At 38.6% G+C, this 16,819-nt stretch overlaps 2 protein-coding genes and 1 long non-coding RNA gene across 3 annotated transcripts; 1 reads left to right on the plus strand and 2 right to left on the minus strand.

The window, feature by feature from the left end:
• The first annotated feature begins 17 nt into the window (after positions 1–17).
• On the plus strand, positions 18–572 carry LOC106531061 (uncharacterized). Its single transcript, XR_001311858.1, has 2 exons — positions 18–280; positions 410–572. It is a non-coding gene; the product is annotated as an uncharacterized LOC106531061 (long non-coding RNA).
• A 6,041-nt stretch (positions 573–6,613) lies between these two features.
• akip1 (A kinase (PRKA) interacting protein 1) lies at positions 6,614–8,612 on the minus strand. Its single transcript, XM_014026823.1, has 5 exons — positions 8,507–8,612; positions 7,498–7,677; positions 7,333–7,407; positions 7,134–7,238; positions 6,614–7,025 (listed from the first exon to the last, which is right to left on the minus strand). Exons 2-5 carry the CDS (start codon positions 7,654–7,656, stop codon positions 6,876–6,878), a joined length of 489 nt encoding a protein of 162 aa, XP_013882277.1. The 5' UTR covers positions 7,657–7,677; positions 8,507–8,612; the 3' UTR covers positions 6,614–6,875.
• A 630-nt stretch (positions 8,613–9,242) lies between these two features.
• rpl27a (ribosomal protein L27a) lies at positions 9,243–13,304 on the minus strand. The gene is made up of 5 exons (XM_014026824.1): positions 13,286–13,304; positions 12,610–12,673; positions 12,434–12,509; positions 10,245–10,419; positions 9,243–9,418 (listed from the first exon to the last, which is right to left on the minus strand). The coding sequence occupies exons 1-5, from the start codon at positions 13,286–13,288 to the stop codon at positions 9,290–9,292; spliced, it is 447 nt and encodes a 148-aa protein (XP_013882278.1). The 5' UTR covers positions 13,289–13,304; the 3' UTR covers positions 9,243–9,289.
• Between the last annotated feature and the right edge of the window lie 3,515 nt (positions 13,305–16,819).

The raw sequence follows: 16,819 nt of genomic DNA on the forward strand, positions 1-16,819 counted from the left end.
TAGAGTGGCACTGAGCATTGGGACTGGGCCTAATTCTGTCCACTTCAATCATTTAGTTCAGATTTCAGTTTGAACCTTCAGCTCACAGCTTTTATTCTTTATTCAGATTGGAGCGCTGCAGTTTGTCAGAGATCAGCTGTTCTTCTCTGGBCTCAGCTCTGAAGTCCAACCCCTCCCATCTGACTGAACTGGACCTGAGCTGGAACAGCCTTCACGCTCCAGATGTTCAGCAGCTGTTGGATCTTGTGGAGAGTCCAGACTACAAACTTCAGACTCTGAGGTCAGTAGATGGTCTGAGTGAGTCCAGACTAGATCTGGGCTGGATGAGCTCAAAATGAGATCAGAATATTTCTGAAAGTTTGCATTAATAATCTTCATTTAGTGACTTTGTGACTTTTCTTAGTTGCAGCTGAAGTTGTGCAGCTTCAACATGTATCTGACTGTTTGACTGCAGTTGTTGTGGAAACTTTTTTCCTAAATGAACGTTGATTTCTTCATTTTGGACCTGAAAATGTTTTCTTTCCCTCATAAAGCTGTGAAGTGTTGAATAAAGTGAGTCTTGTTTGTCCTGACGTGTTTTCATGCAGAAGACTTCTCTGACGTGAGGCTGCTTTCTTTGATTGGACTGAACTCTTCATGTCGTCACATTTTCTTTGAATCCACGTCAATCAGAAAGAAACAAAAGTCAGAAGTTCTTCTCCCAAATCCTCCACATGGTTCAGACACCATGAAGTTTGTGTTTAAAGGACAAGCTTGCAGGAAGATTTCTGCTTCAGCTCTCTAAACGTGTCTCCCCTCCTCTTCCTSTCTTCTTCCTCACATCACTGACACACAGAGTGTTCAGGGACAGCCTCCATGTTTGTTAGTCAGCTGAGATTTCACAGTTTGTGTATTTAAATGGAGCAGCAGTTGACATGGAACAACAGGAATTTCACCCTCCAGTGTTTGTGCAGTAATGTTGACTCAGCATTTTGTTTCCTCTGACAGGAAGTCTCCTACAGACAAGATTTTACAAGTTTTTTTTGGGGAGATTTAAAATAATTTTTCTTTGAAACAATTAAAGATATCTTATTAATCAACTCACTAACACCTTCAATGAAACAGGGACTCATTACTCTCATCCCTAAACCATCTAAAGATAAGAGACACATTGAAAATCTTCATCCAATAACTTTATTAAATACTGATTATAAAATATTTACATTTGATCCAAACAGGTTAAAAGATGATTGATTTCAAATAATAAGTGATCCAGTCTGGTTTCCTTAAAGAAAGACCTGTTCACAATAATCTGAGACTGATTTTAGATCTGTTGGACTGTGAACATCTGGTGGAGGATGATGGAGTTATTCTCTTGTTGGATTTTTATAAAGCTTTGATTTGGTTGAACATCCTTCATATTAAAAGCATTGGAGCTTTTTTGGTTTTGGAGAAAGATTTATAAAATGATTCAGTTTCTTTCCACAGACATCAATAGTTCAGAATCTTTTTCTTCTGGAACTTCTGTGATTATTAATGGATGTGACTTTATAGATGGAAAAACATGTAAAAACAAATTTATAAGAAAAACTCTGACTTCTATTGTTTCCCATCAACCCTGAGAAGAAAGGATTTGTTTAAAAACTATGACGATACCTCTAAAAACATAGAACCAAATATCTTTCTTGTCCTGTCCCACAAAAAGTTAAAAAGTCCATTTGAAACGAATCCATGATATTTTTCCTTGTAAGGACATTTTACCAAATCAATTCAATGTAAAGTGCAGCTGCTGTGTGTTCTGTGACTCAGATGTTCAGACTGCAGAACTCCTCTTCTTTCACTCTAATGTTAGAAATGCTTTTTGGAAAAATGTTCAAGACTGGATCCTGGGTAGAAAATCTGTTCCACCTCTATGTTTGGACCAAATCGAACTGAGTCTTCTAACAGGATAAAGAAGTGAACTACAGCAATAATTTAATCCTTTTTTATACATAAATGCTGCTTTTTAAAACTCACTCCTTTATTTAACATTTTTCTAAATGAAGTAGTTTTATTTAAGGAAGTTCTGATTCTCCGCATCAAGAGTAAAATCCAATCATTGCATCAATATATCAGTGATATAATCGAATAACTGAAACACCTCTTGAGATAATGTCCTTTTGTTTTATTTATTTTGTTTTAGTATGTTCTGTTTTTTGTTTTGTCTTTATTACATTGTTCTATAACTCACTTTTCTGCTCAGTTTTATGTTAATCTGTATATTCTTTGTGAATGGACTGAATTTATAGAGCTCTTTATCAAGTCCTTCTGGACCTCAAAGCTCTTTACACTTAAATTCACCCATTCACACACTGATGGTGGTAAGCTACATTGTAGCCACAGCTGCTCTGGGGCACACTGACAGGGGGGGGTGGGGGCTGCCATGCAACAGTGCCACCTGACCACCATCAGTATTATCAGAATCAGAATTGTCTTGTTTTCTTTAAACAAGTCAGCTGCAGGCAGGAAGTTACCTCCTCTCTTCTCTCTGCAGGTGGGAGGGAATGGGCGCGTGGGTATAATATCTGAGTTGTGATGATCTACAGAGGCTGAAGCAGCAGCAGGTTGTTGGAGAAGAAACTGATTGGATCCTGATGATGATGATGATGATGATGATGACGATGATGAACATTTAGTGTTTTATATTTACAGAAAATTATCTGACAGGTTGATGTCTGATTCTGTGTTTTATTTACTTTGAACCAATAAAACTAAAGTCAAGATTAAATAAAAATATTAAAATTATCTGTAAATGGAGCTTAAATAACTACAAGATAGAAAATCTGAGTTAAAAAACGGCAACTCGAGTTTGATAAATAACTTATTTGTTATGTTATTTGTCTTTAATTATTTTAAATGAATCAAGATGTAGATGTGTTTCTGTTTGCTTTTTGAATGAAGTAGAGGTAATTTCCTGCATTCTGGTGTATTTTAACAGGTTGTTCAACAGATTTTGACCTACAGAAGTAAACTCTTTGTGTGAGTTTTCTACAAATCAAGTGGAGTGAATTTGTTTATTAAGCAATAGAAACACTTGGTGAAATAATGTTTTATGGTAAATGTGAGGGGGTCCAAACAAATTTGATTTTATATGTGAGGGGGACACTTCCCCTTCACAAATATTTACTGTGATGTCTATGGGTTATTTGTAAATTTCTTTAAAAACGTCAAAATGTACATCTTAAAAACATTTATACATTTGTAAGAGACAAGCTTTCTCAAATTTAAAGCCACCTCTTCTGTGTATTTTAAGAGTTTTATTTGCTTGTTGATGTTTACTTTGATGAACAAACCTGTTATTATAAATACCCAAAACTGGAAATAAAGACTAAACGTGTCTTTGTTACATCACTTCATGTCATTTATCTTTCTACACAGGATTTGTCAAATTTTCCTTCAGAATCTGAAACACTTTGATTAAATTTTATTGATTCCATGATATTATTTTCAAACTGTGACTGAAAACTGAAATACTGTAAATATTACAGAAAATAATGTAACTGTAAACCAAAAAAGAAATTACAGTAACAGTTGTCAGAGTTTCTTCTGAAACTTGAGCTCTTCCTTCACGTTCACCTCTCACACAGACTCCTCTTCCTCTGACTCAGTCTATTCTGTCTTGGACCTCCTCTATCCATGCTGGTAAAGAACACAGACGTTGCAGTGACAGCTGGCCCATAGGGGGCGCTGGGGAGATTTACCCACTAGTGTTTGCCGCTGAGACGCTGCAGCTTTAAGACCTGCAGACTGGTCGCTAAGTGAAGATTTTGTGAAGGAGTGTCAAACAGCTGCTTCATTGATTTCATCCTGATATCAGCAGCTTCTAACAGTCAGGATCAGGAGGTTTCTGTTTGATTAGCTGAGCTAAAACAATGGAGTTTAGACTGAATAACATCTGTGTTCAAAAGAATGGACCAACACAGAAGAGCTACATCATCAGGCTGCGGTTTACACTCATCTACAGGCCAGGACTCTACAGTTTGCACTAATCTACAGGTCAGGGGTCGATTTATAAAACTTGCATATGCACAAAACTAGCCCAGAAACTTGCGTACGCCACTTTTTACGCCAAGGTTGTGATTTATAAAATCCAATCTTGACGTGAAAATGTGCGGTGCCTCACACCAGCTCTGACCCATGCGTACGCTCAATTTGGAGATGAGAAGCTGCGACACAGATGGTGAAGTGAGGAATTATAGCCACACTGTGTAATGATCACTGTCAGAGATTTAATTTCACTTCAGAATCAGACTTAGATTTTTATTCAACTTTATCATCAGCTTTCTTAACAGTAATATTTATGCTTCTGCTCCTGAGCCATAAGTTTCTTTGAAATAAAAAACTTAATCTTAAATAAAAGTTCACACATCTCTATTCATCTCCTTCCTCTTCACGACCCTGACAAGCGAAGCACAACAGCAAAGAGCTCGGTTATAGTCACGCTTTGGGTGTGTTAGCCCTCGCCAGCGTGGATGTGTTACAACAGATTCATTTTTTTAATCTCCGTATTTCTTAGGTGGGGGGTGAGGAGACGGTCAGCTGCAGCAGGCAGGTGGGGGGAAGATGGGGGAGAGGAGCGGTGAACTTAACTTTATCTGACCTATTTAATTTTAGTTATTGTTTTTATCATCCTGCAGGTTCTGAGAGAAAATAAATTTGCAGCTGAGTTTTTGAAATAAATCATTAGATTACTCTAAACGTATGCAAACCTGCAAAATGAGGGAAAATCTATGTAAATTACAGACAATCTGTTCACGTGAGCAGCTGTCAGCACCTGTCGTCCAGCACGACAGAGTGCATATCTGAACCGACCAATCACTTTTTTTTGACACTGATCAGCTGACTGATTTAAATACATCTTACCATTCATGAGGTACTTTGCATTGACCGTTTATGGTTGAGTGTGGGCGTGTAGAGGGTAGAACCTGAGGCAGGACCTTGTGTGCAAACTCTGAGGTGCGGCTGTGATTTATACATAAAAGGCTCAGAAATATGCGTACGCCGGTGAGGAGCTCAGAGTAAAGAGGCTCCTCTGCATCTAAAGGAGTGGGCTGAGGTGGTCCATCTGATCAGGACGCCTCCCTGTGGAGGTTTTCTGAGACCTCGGGACAGACTCTGGAGAGTTTTGAGTCTGGACTGTCCCTATGATCCATCTAAACTCTGGAGTTTCTGTCTGTTCTTCATGAACAARCTGCTGCAGCTCCTTCAGGTGGGTCCTGCAGGGAATCAAACTGAAACCAAACATTTAAGAGTTAAAACAGAATAAACTTACTTATAAATTACATCACCTTACATTTTCACACAATTATCTGTACTTTCTACTTCTTACATTTTTAAACAAGGTAAGAAGTAGAAAGTCGTTACTCTATTTCATTTTGGCTCATTATTGTTAAAAAAATATCCTGATAAATTGTGCCTCCTGGAAAGAGTGAGAGAGTGAGGTTCTTCTTCCATGAAGCAGCTCTGTTGTCCTCCATCCATATTTTCAGTTACAGGCTGAGTCATTTCTACCTTCTCCTCTCTGTCAACGCTCTCTGGTTTCATTTAAAAGAGTCGATCATCAGATATTGTCCAAGATTAACCTTCAGGGTGGATATAGCTCGCTAGCAGCCTCGCACCGATGACCTAGTTGATGTCATCATTTACCCAGAATGCTTTGCATGTCTCCGTCCATGTAAAATACATTTTAAAAAATTTACTAAACTAGTATTTTTACAGTCTTTATTTTACAGTTAAAATAAATGTTTTTCAAATAAAGTTTAATGTTACAAATAATCGTGGATCCCTTTAACATTATCATCCTGGAAGTGCCACTTCAGCCACCACCTCTTCTTCACACACTCAAGGTTTTTTTGAAACAGGCAGAAGAATATGAATGACCACTATCAGAAAATCAAACTAATAATTAGTTTTTTCTTTCTACAGATGATGATGTGGAACACCTGTCTGTATTTAGTTCTCAACAGTCAGTTTCTGTCAGTTTCATCGTCTCACTCTTACAGGCTGGTCAGGGAGCTCCACATTCCAGCAGAAGCTCCAGATCAATGCTGCAGCTGCCACCATTGCAACCATTCAGCGTTTACTGCCTGTTGCCCATTAGACACAAAGCACCACCACTTTACCGTTCCACCCAGCTCTAAGTCCAGCTTTGGGGAGAAGCATGAATTTGGCGAGTCACAATGAGTCAGGCTTTAGATGAGGAGTGACTCTTGGGAGCCATCCTCCCAACATCTACTTCTTTGACTTGGCATCAATTTCTCCTGCAGTTAAAGCCAAGGAGAAATCAACGTGTCCGGTGGATGTACTGGACCAGAACCACAGCACACACAGAGAGAGGGAGCAGTTATATGCTGCAGACCAAAATACAATGTGCTCCTTTTGAAGATGCAACGTGGACATCACCCACCAGGTTTCCTATCAAGTCTACACCAAAACATAGCTTCCAGTTTCAGTCACCTCCTGCTACTAAAGCAAAAACGATCAAACATGTTTTTGGGACAACCAGTTTCAAACCTCAACCCCCTGCAGTAATACAATCTTTCTCTGCCAACATCCTGGTCTGTGGATGACCGTGTTATCTTAGCAAAACATGAAATAAAATCCTTAAAAAAATACTTTATTGTAAAACATTGATTTTGGACTAGTGCAGAAATGTATTTCATGATGTTGTGCACTGTTTTAAAATAATCTAAATAAAAAGCAGATAAAGATGTCATTAATATGACATGAAGCTAATTAAATATCTTTAAAGAAAAGTTCTCAGTGCATAAATCTGTGCAAAACAAGCAATAAACAACAAAGCAGAGTTGGTCAGTTTTTGTTATTGAAGCTTCAGACTGGGTCGGTCATGTGAGGTGTCAAAGGTTAAAGGTGAGGCTGACGCTCTCCCCAGCTTCAACACGGACCAGCTGAGTCTGCTGCTGGGACTCCGGTAAACTGGCAGTGATGGCGTACGTTCCAGGTGAGACCTCGATGGAAAAATCCTCCTCTGCTTTGCCAACAGGACCCTGGAGATACAGAGAAATACTCTGTCACCCTGAAACTAAAAATAACTCCTTTTTTTCTTCTAGCTTTGAGATTTTCAAACATCTGAACTGTTTCTCGTGGTTTCTTACCTGTTTCTTGGTTGATATCCTGGTTCTTGGTCTTGAGTGGAACCTGGACATGTGGGTCTTTTCTGTGTCGCTGGGCTCAGAGCAGCGAGCAGAATCATAATACCTCTGCACCAAGCACGGCAAAAAAGAACACGTCACGTCTCCATCTGAGAAGCCACGCCGAGCTTTTCCACGTGAAATAGGACGGAACCTTCCTCACCTTGCACTGACAGGCTGTCTGAACCATGAGCTCTGCGATAGACTCAAAAGCATCATCGAGCTCCGAGTGAGTTCTCTGAGGGAGAAACAGAAATGAGCTGAATGATGAGAGGTCTCAAGAATGAGCTGAAGTTGGTTCGGAGATTTTAAAAAAACACTTGTGCACCTTCACTGATACGTGGGCGTCTTTGTCAGCAGTAGTGGGGGTCTGGGAAGCACCGATGCTGGTCCAGTCTACGCTTCTTCTGGAGGCTCGCTCCAGCACCTCCAGGCCCAGTCTGCGTGAGCGCCTCATGGAGGACTCCAGCCAGGCTGTGCTCACCATCAAAAGTCACAGTCTGGTCACCTGAAGGTACACGAGGGACAGTTTATATTCACATTTTACAACATTTGTTTTAATAGACTTAATATGAGAAAGCACAAGCAGATGAACAAGAAGCATTATTTATTAACTTAATATTTGTGTAAAACAAACTGGCCCACCAGCAGAAACAAATTTTAAAAACTGCAAGTCATACAGGTCTGCTAATAGGCACTTGGAATAATTTTTTACTGATATTTACTTCTGAAACCTAAATATTCATAATAATAAATAAATCCAGTGAAGTACAACCTAATTTGTTATAGACTGATTAGAAACAGTCCTGCAGGGTAAAAACTGCTGCCAATTAAAACAGGTTATAATAACGAATTGGGTTTTAAAACAAAACAAACAAAAAAGCAGGGGTAAAATCAAAGAAACAAACACTGCAGGAAAGTACATTAAATGTTTTATTTAAGGTTAGAACCCATAGAGGGTATAAATCAAGCATATGCTAAGTGAGGGAAAAATCGGACATGTCAACAAGTTGTTAAAAAACAAAACGCGCATGCGCAGTTCACATTAACGCGCCGTGGTCGTGAAGCAACATGTTCGTTTACTTTCTCTTTTCGGCTTCTCCCTTTCACACAATTATTCTTTTCCCACGTTTTCTGCCGTGAAACACATAAATTCAAACATGCAGTTCCTCTTGTTGAATTCCCTCCAGTCACAACTTCACATACAGCCTGTGGATCACGACATGATTATCCAAAGATTTACTCTCTTCCCTGAGTGTTAGCGAGACAAATAACCACATAAACAGTTCAACGGGTCGAAATTCTTTATGAGACCTAAACTGCTGGTAAAAACTTACCTTTTATTACAAGAGCCTCGCATTTTCCCTTGACAACTCTGAACTCGGCGTCTCTCTCAAAACTGACAGGAAATTCTGCATAAGCCCCACCCCTTCCCGGAAGTAAATGCTAACACCTGCAGAATTAAAGCACGGCTGATGCGGAAGTGCTAAAAACTCCAGCAGTAATTTCAAATCAGGTTAGGGGTTAGTCATCGAGGAACACTATTCTGCATGTTTTGTTTTTTGTTCTTCAGAAGCTTATTAATCACTCACTCATTCAGATCAGGTGTGCCAAAGCAGGGAAACGTTAAATATGCAGGGTAGTATTAATTTCTATGGTATGATTAAAGCAGTGACTTGTTTATGAAAGCACATTTCAAAAACAGCTACAAACTAGTTTGTTGCTTCTAAATTACTCAAGAAAAGCCCAATGTTAAATTTAGACTACTTCTCGACAAGATAGTCTTATTTTCAATCCTTATCCTTTAAGTGTAAACTTAGAAACTTGCTTTTACAGAGTATTTGATTTTAGATTTTACTTTTCTAATTTTTTAAACTTTATTTCCTAATATGCCAAATTGAAGAAATTAAAACACTGGGACTCAGTAGCCATCTAATCAAAAGTTGTCAGTGTATGAGAAAATTTCACAGAAAAGGCATTTTGAATATTTATACTTTTAACAGTGCTCCTGTAACTTATCAAATAAAATATTTATGCAGAAACTCTACTACATAACAAAAATGGACACAATGGTTCCCATTTATACAATTTATTTTTCCAAAAACAATCTGACAGGAACATTATGCCATCAGCACACAGGCTCCGCCCACTGCCTTGATTTTCTCCTCCGCTCTTCGGCTGAAGAATTTGGCTTTGACGATCACCGGCTGCTTGGGCAGTTTGCCTTTGCCCAGAATTTTGTAGTAGCCCTGTCGAGATTAAAAACAGTTAACATTACAATCAAAAACCAAACACACACACACACAAAATAACATTCAAAACAAGTGCTATTAGCTGAAGCTACGATGCTTGCATATAGACTTGTTCACTAAAGTGGTTAAATAAACAAACAAAAAAAAATATATATATATATATATATATTTACATATTTATATATTGTATTAGTTATATTTACATTTACGAAGACCCCCCCCCCCCCAAAAAAAAAAAAAAAAAAAAAAAAAAAAAAAAAAAAAAAAAAAAAAAAAACGTAAAATACCGTAATAACTTTTCTGATGCCTATTTAACAGGTACATACACTTTTTTACTCAAACTGGTCAATTTAAATCCCGACTGATGTGATGTTACAGATCCAGCTCACAAGTAGGAAATGCCAAAGCTTATTTGACAACATTTTAAAAAATCTCATCACATGACAGGTGTTGCAGACAGAACAAACACTGTGAACTGTGCAGGACAGTTGTGTTTATGCTCCCTTTGACAGTTCACAAGTCGCAGTTAAAGCCGCTCCATCCCTGTGCTCAAACGAGCTTTCAGAGAACAAAAAGTGCAGAATCAAAAGAGGCGTTAAATAAAAACCACTGCTGCATACAGCAAAGCCAGACTCACCAAAAGCAACCCACCCTTCACTGAGCTGGTGAAGTTGGTATTCATTTCCTACTCTGCACTTGAGCAATGAGCTTTTCAATCAACTAGCATTGAGTCAGTCTGGCATTTTCATGTCAAAAAGCAGTATATTTAGAAAAACATCAACAAATAAATGCTGCAGAGAAAATATTTCCTGTGCAAACTCACAGCGCGGACAGCATCGATGACGGGAGCAGGTCCATCAGGCTTCTTGGCATAGTTGAGCCTGGTCTGCTCGCTCACCAGTGTCCACAGCTTGTCCAGGTTTACGGTGGGGCAGTAGGACGTGTTCCTCTTCAGGTGGTAATGTCTCATACCCACCTTACCGAAGTAGCCAGGATGGCTAAGGACAAAACACAGCAAGACACACACTGAGAATACAGCTCAACATTAAAAAAATACAAGTAAATGTAACCTGTAGGTTTGCTTTCAAATGGGATAAAAAAAAGAAAAGAAAAACAACAAGACTGAACTAAGATGGTCATTTAGATGCAAATAAACATTGTTGATCAAGTTGTAATGGGGTAAAAGTTAAGTTTTATTTGTAACCATTAGGCAATTAAAATGTTTACAGTGAAAATCAAGTTGTCTGACAATTGCAGACCACTTTGCAAAAAAAAAAAAAAAAAAGGTTCTGCTTGTTATGCTAATGTAACAAATGAACAAGTATGAGTTATGTTGAGCACTTCTTAGGTTCAGCTGTGTTGAACCAGGAAAACACCTAAAACCTTGCAGACACTGGCCCTTGAGGACTGACTCTGGACACCACTAACTTACACAGATGATTAATATTTAATGCCAGATTTTACTTTACATTTTGAAGATCCAGTAAATGACTCAATGTCCTGCAGAAGCCCCGTGAATTTATGCAATACTTTAGCAAAAAAATACTGCAAACGATCATTGTTTTCTTTGACTATCGTAGAAAGGGAAACGTCTTGGTGGCTGACCATCATTAAGATACATTTCTACTGGGAAACCTAAACCCAGGTTTGTTAAAAACAGACTTATTCCATTACAATGTATGGTTTTTTTTTTTTGCTTTTCTATATCAAAAATAGCACATTTTAACAGCACCTCATTGGCTGCAAATTTACTATATTTAGGACCAGTGGGAAAACAGATCAACAAAAAAATTGGACAGAACAGCAGTTCATTTTTATCTTATCCCACCACTAAGACCACACTTCATGGACTATATACTTTTTTTTAATCAACAGGACCTCCGTGAATAAATAAATAAATGAATGTAGAGCAGGAGACCAGATTTACCCTGCAGAATTTCTAGAATGATGCTAATTAAGTAGGGATGTTGACATTTTGTCAGCAGCTGCTGCCATTTTCTTCCCAAACTGCTGAGACCAGATTTTGCAAGGCTGCTCGGTGTGTTTGCTTGTAATTTCCTCCTGCTTCGTTATTTCTATGAATTTCAACAAATCGGGCCGCCGTCAGGTAGTTAGCTACAGCCTCTTCTTTGAGTTTTTAATTTTTGTTGATGCGTTTTGAAGAGACAATTTTTTGAAAAGAGGATCAAAGTAAATCACCCGAGTTTTTCTAGTGACCCCTTAAAGAGACAAGCTGCCATGAAGAACGTTATTTTATCTGCCCTTGTTCCGAATTTGATAATGATTTGAAACGTGGAAGTATGTTTTTTTTATGTTTTGAGGCTCGTCTTCGTCACTTGACACATGTAACACGCTGTCATTGGTTGAGGAGCTTTGTTTGCAAAACACATCATGGTTTTTAAATTGTTTTAATTTCCTTACTTTTTAAGACACATTAAGTTGATTTGATGCTACAGTTTGCCTTGTAATGTTATTTTATACCTTTTCTGCTACTTTTGAATTGGCTATTATTAAGTTTTATTAGTTTTTTAGGATACAAGATGCTTCCTACAAAACCAGAATGGGAATCTTTTCCTAAAATTTCATGGTGATATCTTGAACACTGAGGAAGTTATGAGCAAAATTAGAAAACATCAAGGTGAAATGGTCACAAAGGCCCCATTGGTTCTGCTGTGAAACTGCAGCAAGAAAACATGAGCTGATTTCACCTAAACAAGCATTAATAACTTTCCTCATACTTCAGATAATCACATGATTTTGGTGTTATTTTGTATGGTTTGAAATGTTCTTTTGGAATCCGCTGTCAGATTTAATATTAGTGTAGGATTAATAATTTATCCACATCCCTAAATTAAGATGCAACTATTCACATTCATAATGTTCGTCGTGCATTTATGCATCTATCAATTCTGAAAGGTTCCACTGCGACACATCATCTTGTCTTCTAGGGGGTCTTTGACAAGTTTTGCTACCCTGCTCAATGGCTGAGGGACAAATAAAACATCCACTTACTATTTATCAAAGTTGATTCTGTGGTGATGCATGCCACCAGCATTACCACGACCTCCAGGATGCTTCCTGTGCTTGCCTGTAAGATTGACGAGATGTTTGTGACATTTTCATTTATACTGCAACAATTAACTCATCCATTAATGTTTCAATGGTGTCATGGACTTGTTTATGCTCACCAACGCGACCATGTCCGTGGCTGACATGTCCTCGGAGTTTCCTGGTCTTAGACTTCTTAGTAGGCTGTCAAATAAAAGTTTGCTTACAGTCAAGATAATAATTTAGGAGGTGCTTAGCTCATGATGCTAACTGGCTAAATAAAGTCAGTGCTGATCAATGACAATGCAGAGCAGCTCCAGCTAAGCGCGCAATCCATTTGAATTAAAACATGAAATATTTTCCTAGAAGCTTACAGTAATACTTCACTTTATATCATCAAACATCCACATGATTGACTGAGACCTCATAAGCTAAAGGTAACTCATCCTACAGCACTTAACAGACTTTAAACATTTAAAACATCACTGCTGTGAGAAACAACCTCCAGAACTAAAAATTAGATTAAAAGCCACCAAATTCGTTCAGTCAAAGCCAATCAAATAAAACCTATGTAGCCACAAAAACCTGTAAGCCGACTACTACAGACTAGGCCTGTAGCAACCCGGGTAGCACTCTGTAAACCGCTCACAAATATCCAAAATTTTAAATAAAATTTCGAAATAACACTGAAGAATCGTACATGTAAGATACATGTTGTGCAAAACGCTGTAAAATGTTGATAATTCAAATTAACGAACAAGGATGGGAGCAGATTTATCCTGATTTCTTTACACGGGGATAAACGATAACACCTACCATCTTGGAGGCTAGTTGAAAGAGGAACGAGATTTGGAAACAACGCGACTTTCTGCGAGACTTCGCCTCTGACGAAAGTGTTGTCAGAAATCCACAGCGACGCTTACTGGTACGATGAGGAAATTACACAGCTTGTTCTGTGTGCATTTTGCACAGTAACAACCCGAGAGTGGCAAAAAATATCTGAAAAGCATTAGTATTGCCTGTTTGGATCATAAACTGTAAAAAAAAACATCTGTAAAACAAAAAATAAAAAATAACATCAAACTCTTTGGGGCCAGGCCCGATTGATGAAGTTGATGTCACTTTGCATTGTCATTTTCTTGGCTGGAAGAGTCTCTTGTTTTGAGAGGGATAGCTCCATCTATTTTGAGGGATTATTTAGTAACAGGCTTTGCTTTGATGTCACACAATCAGACCCATAATGTTTGTACATCAAGACTTCCTTGTTAGAAAACTGTCAGCTGATAAGTGAGGTCATATTCCCTCCTTAGTCCTTTTCAGGAAGTGACTAAGTTCTGATGATTTCAAGATCTGAGAAATAAAGCTTTTTAAAAGAGAACCAACTTGGTTTTCTGCTCAGTTATTCTGGCTACTGATTTTTGATGATGAATTTCTTACAGTGTTATTCTTGCTTCAAACTTTGGCAAAAACTGCAGGCGACAGCTGTGCTTGTTTGCAAGATTTCCCATAAACCACTGGATTAAACTTGAATTACATATATACAAATGATCAGCTTTCACTGGATTAAACTTGAATTACATATATACAAATGATCAGCTTTTTGAGTCACCCCTATTTAAGATGGCTGCCACAGTTAGTTGACATTTGCAAAAATGCCTATAATTCAGGTAATTTGACAGAAATTCAGCTAAAATGTGATATAACAGTAGATCAGGGGTGTCAAATTCATTTTCACAGAGGGCCACTTGAGCGTTATGGTTGCCCTCAAAGGGCCAGTTGTAATAAACTTCAACGTTTTGTGTTTAACTTCAACCAAAAACACGACACGTCACATTCCTCGAGTACTGCTAACAAACAATAACTGAGCTCTACCTGGTATTTCCTGCATAGAAACTGTGTTTTTAACGTGTCCTCTTATAAACACTGAAACACATTTTTACAACTGACTAAATGATAATGCAGAGAGTTTTACTCACTGTTGAGTTGTCTTGAATTCTGAACTCTCCCACTTTCCCACACGGAGTTCCCATGCACAATCGACATGCATTATGGGAGATGTAGTTTATGGTCAATGCTGGCTTTAGATCAGCTTATTTTGAGACATTAATACAGGGCTATTCAACTAAATTACACAAGGACAGGACAAGTTATCTTTAGGTTTTTATTTTATTTTATTTTTTATTTTTTGCTGCATTGACTCATAAAGCTTTCTTGGATGGAAGTCACGCATGCGTGGGCCACATCTGGCCCCCAGGCCTTGAATTTAACACATGTGCAGTAGACTAAAGTCATTCACAACACATACTCTGATTGAGATCTTGCAATATCAGGTGCAATCAAGCATAACATTCCCACATAGCAATGCACAAACACTCTAACACTCACTCGGCCCAGATACCACAAAGAATGACAGCCTTTTGTTGACTTAGATGTGTTCCAAGCATGGGTGAGCATCATAAACCATAAACAGGCCAGTTGTGGCATGCCACCTTGAAAACAGTGCCTTCAGTGCCAGACCTGGCCCACAGACAGCCAGCAGTGCCAGCCTGACATCAACTCTGGCCCACACCGGTCTGCTCTGTAGGTTATTAACATTTGACCAGTAAAGCAATAACTCATCATCATTTCTCATTATCTTCTTAAACTTTGTCATATAAAACCATGAGCAATAAGCATTTCTTTAAACAAAGATCATCCTTTTTTTTTAATTATAGAAATAATCTCAGCGTGGTATCCGTTCAGTACCATCATTCTGACAACCAGAGCTGACTGTATTTTTACTCTTAATTTTATTTTTAATTGTATAATCTCTACAAAACAAAATGCAGTTATTAAAATAACACACACGGTGGCAGCCCACCAGGGTCTGGATTTTACAGTGCTGATAAACTGCAGACACAGGATGGGCTCAGATGTTACAGTTGGGTTTTATAGCCCATCGGTGGGAGCTGAGGTTGATTTGCATGAGAAAGGCCCGTTATTCAACGTCCGTGTTAGCTCTATGGTCTGTATTTTCTCAACGGGGCAGAATTTCAGAGAGCAAACAACGTTTTCAGGTCAGCCTCTACCTGCCACATCAGAAGTAGCTGTTTCATTGTTGGCCGTGTTCAGCATCATCAAACCTGTAAGGACAGTTTTATTTAAAAGTTATTAATTTATGGTTATTTATTTAAAATGATATTTTAAAGCATGTCCATGATATGCTTCTCCACTGCAGCTTTTAGACACTAAACTTTTACTTTGTAAATTATGAGTCCGTTTCGTGCTTTCTCCCAAACTGCAGCTTCTAAAACAGAAGGGGTCAAATGATCCACGTCATTTAACGCACAGTTTAAACTTGTGTGAGTGGATATAATTACAATATCCATTGGCGTTTCTATTAGTGGGTGGTTCAGAACTTTTGTGGACAGAATTTCTTGGTGCAGCCAAGGAGCAGAGGCAGTCCTGTTCATTAGCCTCAGGATTTCATCTCTGCTACAGTAGGGAAAACAAGTATTTAGTCAGCTACCAATTGTTCAAGTTCTCCCAGTTAAAAAGATGAGAGAGGCCTGCAGACCTCAATTATGAGAGACAAAATGAGAAAACATATCTAGATTGTCGGATTTTTTAAGAATTTGTTTACAAATTATGGTGGAAAATAAGTATTTGGTTCTGTTGGTGTCATTGTGCCGTGATCTTCAGCTGCAGTTTACAGCCTGTGAAGCAGCTAGATTGAGGATCAGTGCCTCAACTGGAGGAGTTTAGGTATCTTGGGGTTTTGTTCATGGGTGAAGGAAGAATGGAGCGTGAGATTGACAGATGGATTGGTGCAGAGTTGTAGACTCTGTACTGGTGTGTTGTGGTGAAGAGGAAGCTGAGCTGTAAGGCAAAACTCTCTGTTTTACCGGTCGGTCTACTTTACTACTCTCACCTACCACCACGAACTTTGGGTAGTGACCGAAAGAAGAAGATCACAGATACAAGTGGTCAAAATGAGTTTTCTTCACAGCTGGACTCTCCCTCAGAGATAGGGTGAGAAGTTCAGTTCTCCAGGACAGTTTAATAATTGTGGTGGTTCAGGCATCTGGTAAGGATGCCTCCTGGATGCCTTCCTAGAGAGGTCCTTCAGACATGTCTGACTGAGAGGAGACCCTGAGGAAGGCCCAGAACATGCAGGAGAGACTGGCCTGGGAACACCTTGGAATCCTTCTGGAAGAGCTGGAAGAGGTGTCTTGGCCTCCTTTCTCAATCTGCTGCCTCCGCAACCTGACTCAGGACCAAGTGTAAGACATTGTATGTACAGCGGGTAAAATAAGTATTGAACACGTCACCATTTTTCTCAGTAAATATATTACTAGAGGTGCTAATGAC

Source organism: Austrofundulus limnaeus, unplaced genomic scaffold (assembly GCF_001266775.1).
Source record: "Austrofundulus limnaeus strain Quisiro unplaced genomic scaffold, Austrofundulus_limnaeus-1.0 Scaffold593, whole genome shotgun sequence".
NCBI classification, from domain to species: Eukaryota; Metazoa; Chordata; class Actinopteri; order Cyprinodontiformes; family Rivulidae; genus Austrofundulus; species Austrofundulus limnaeus.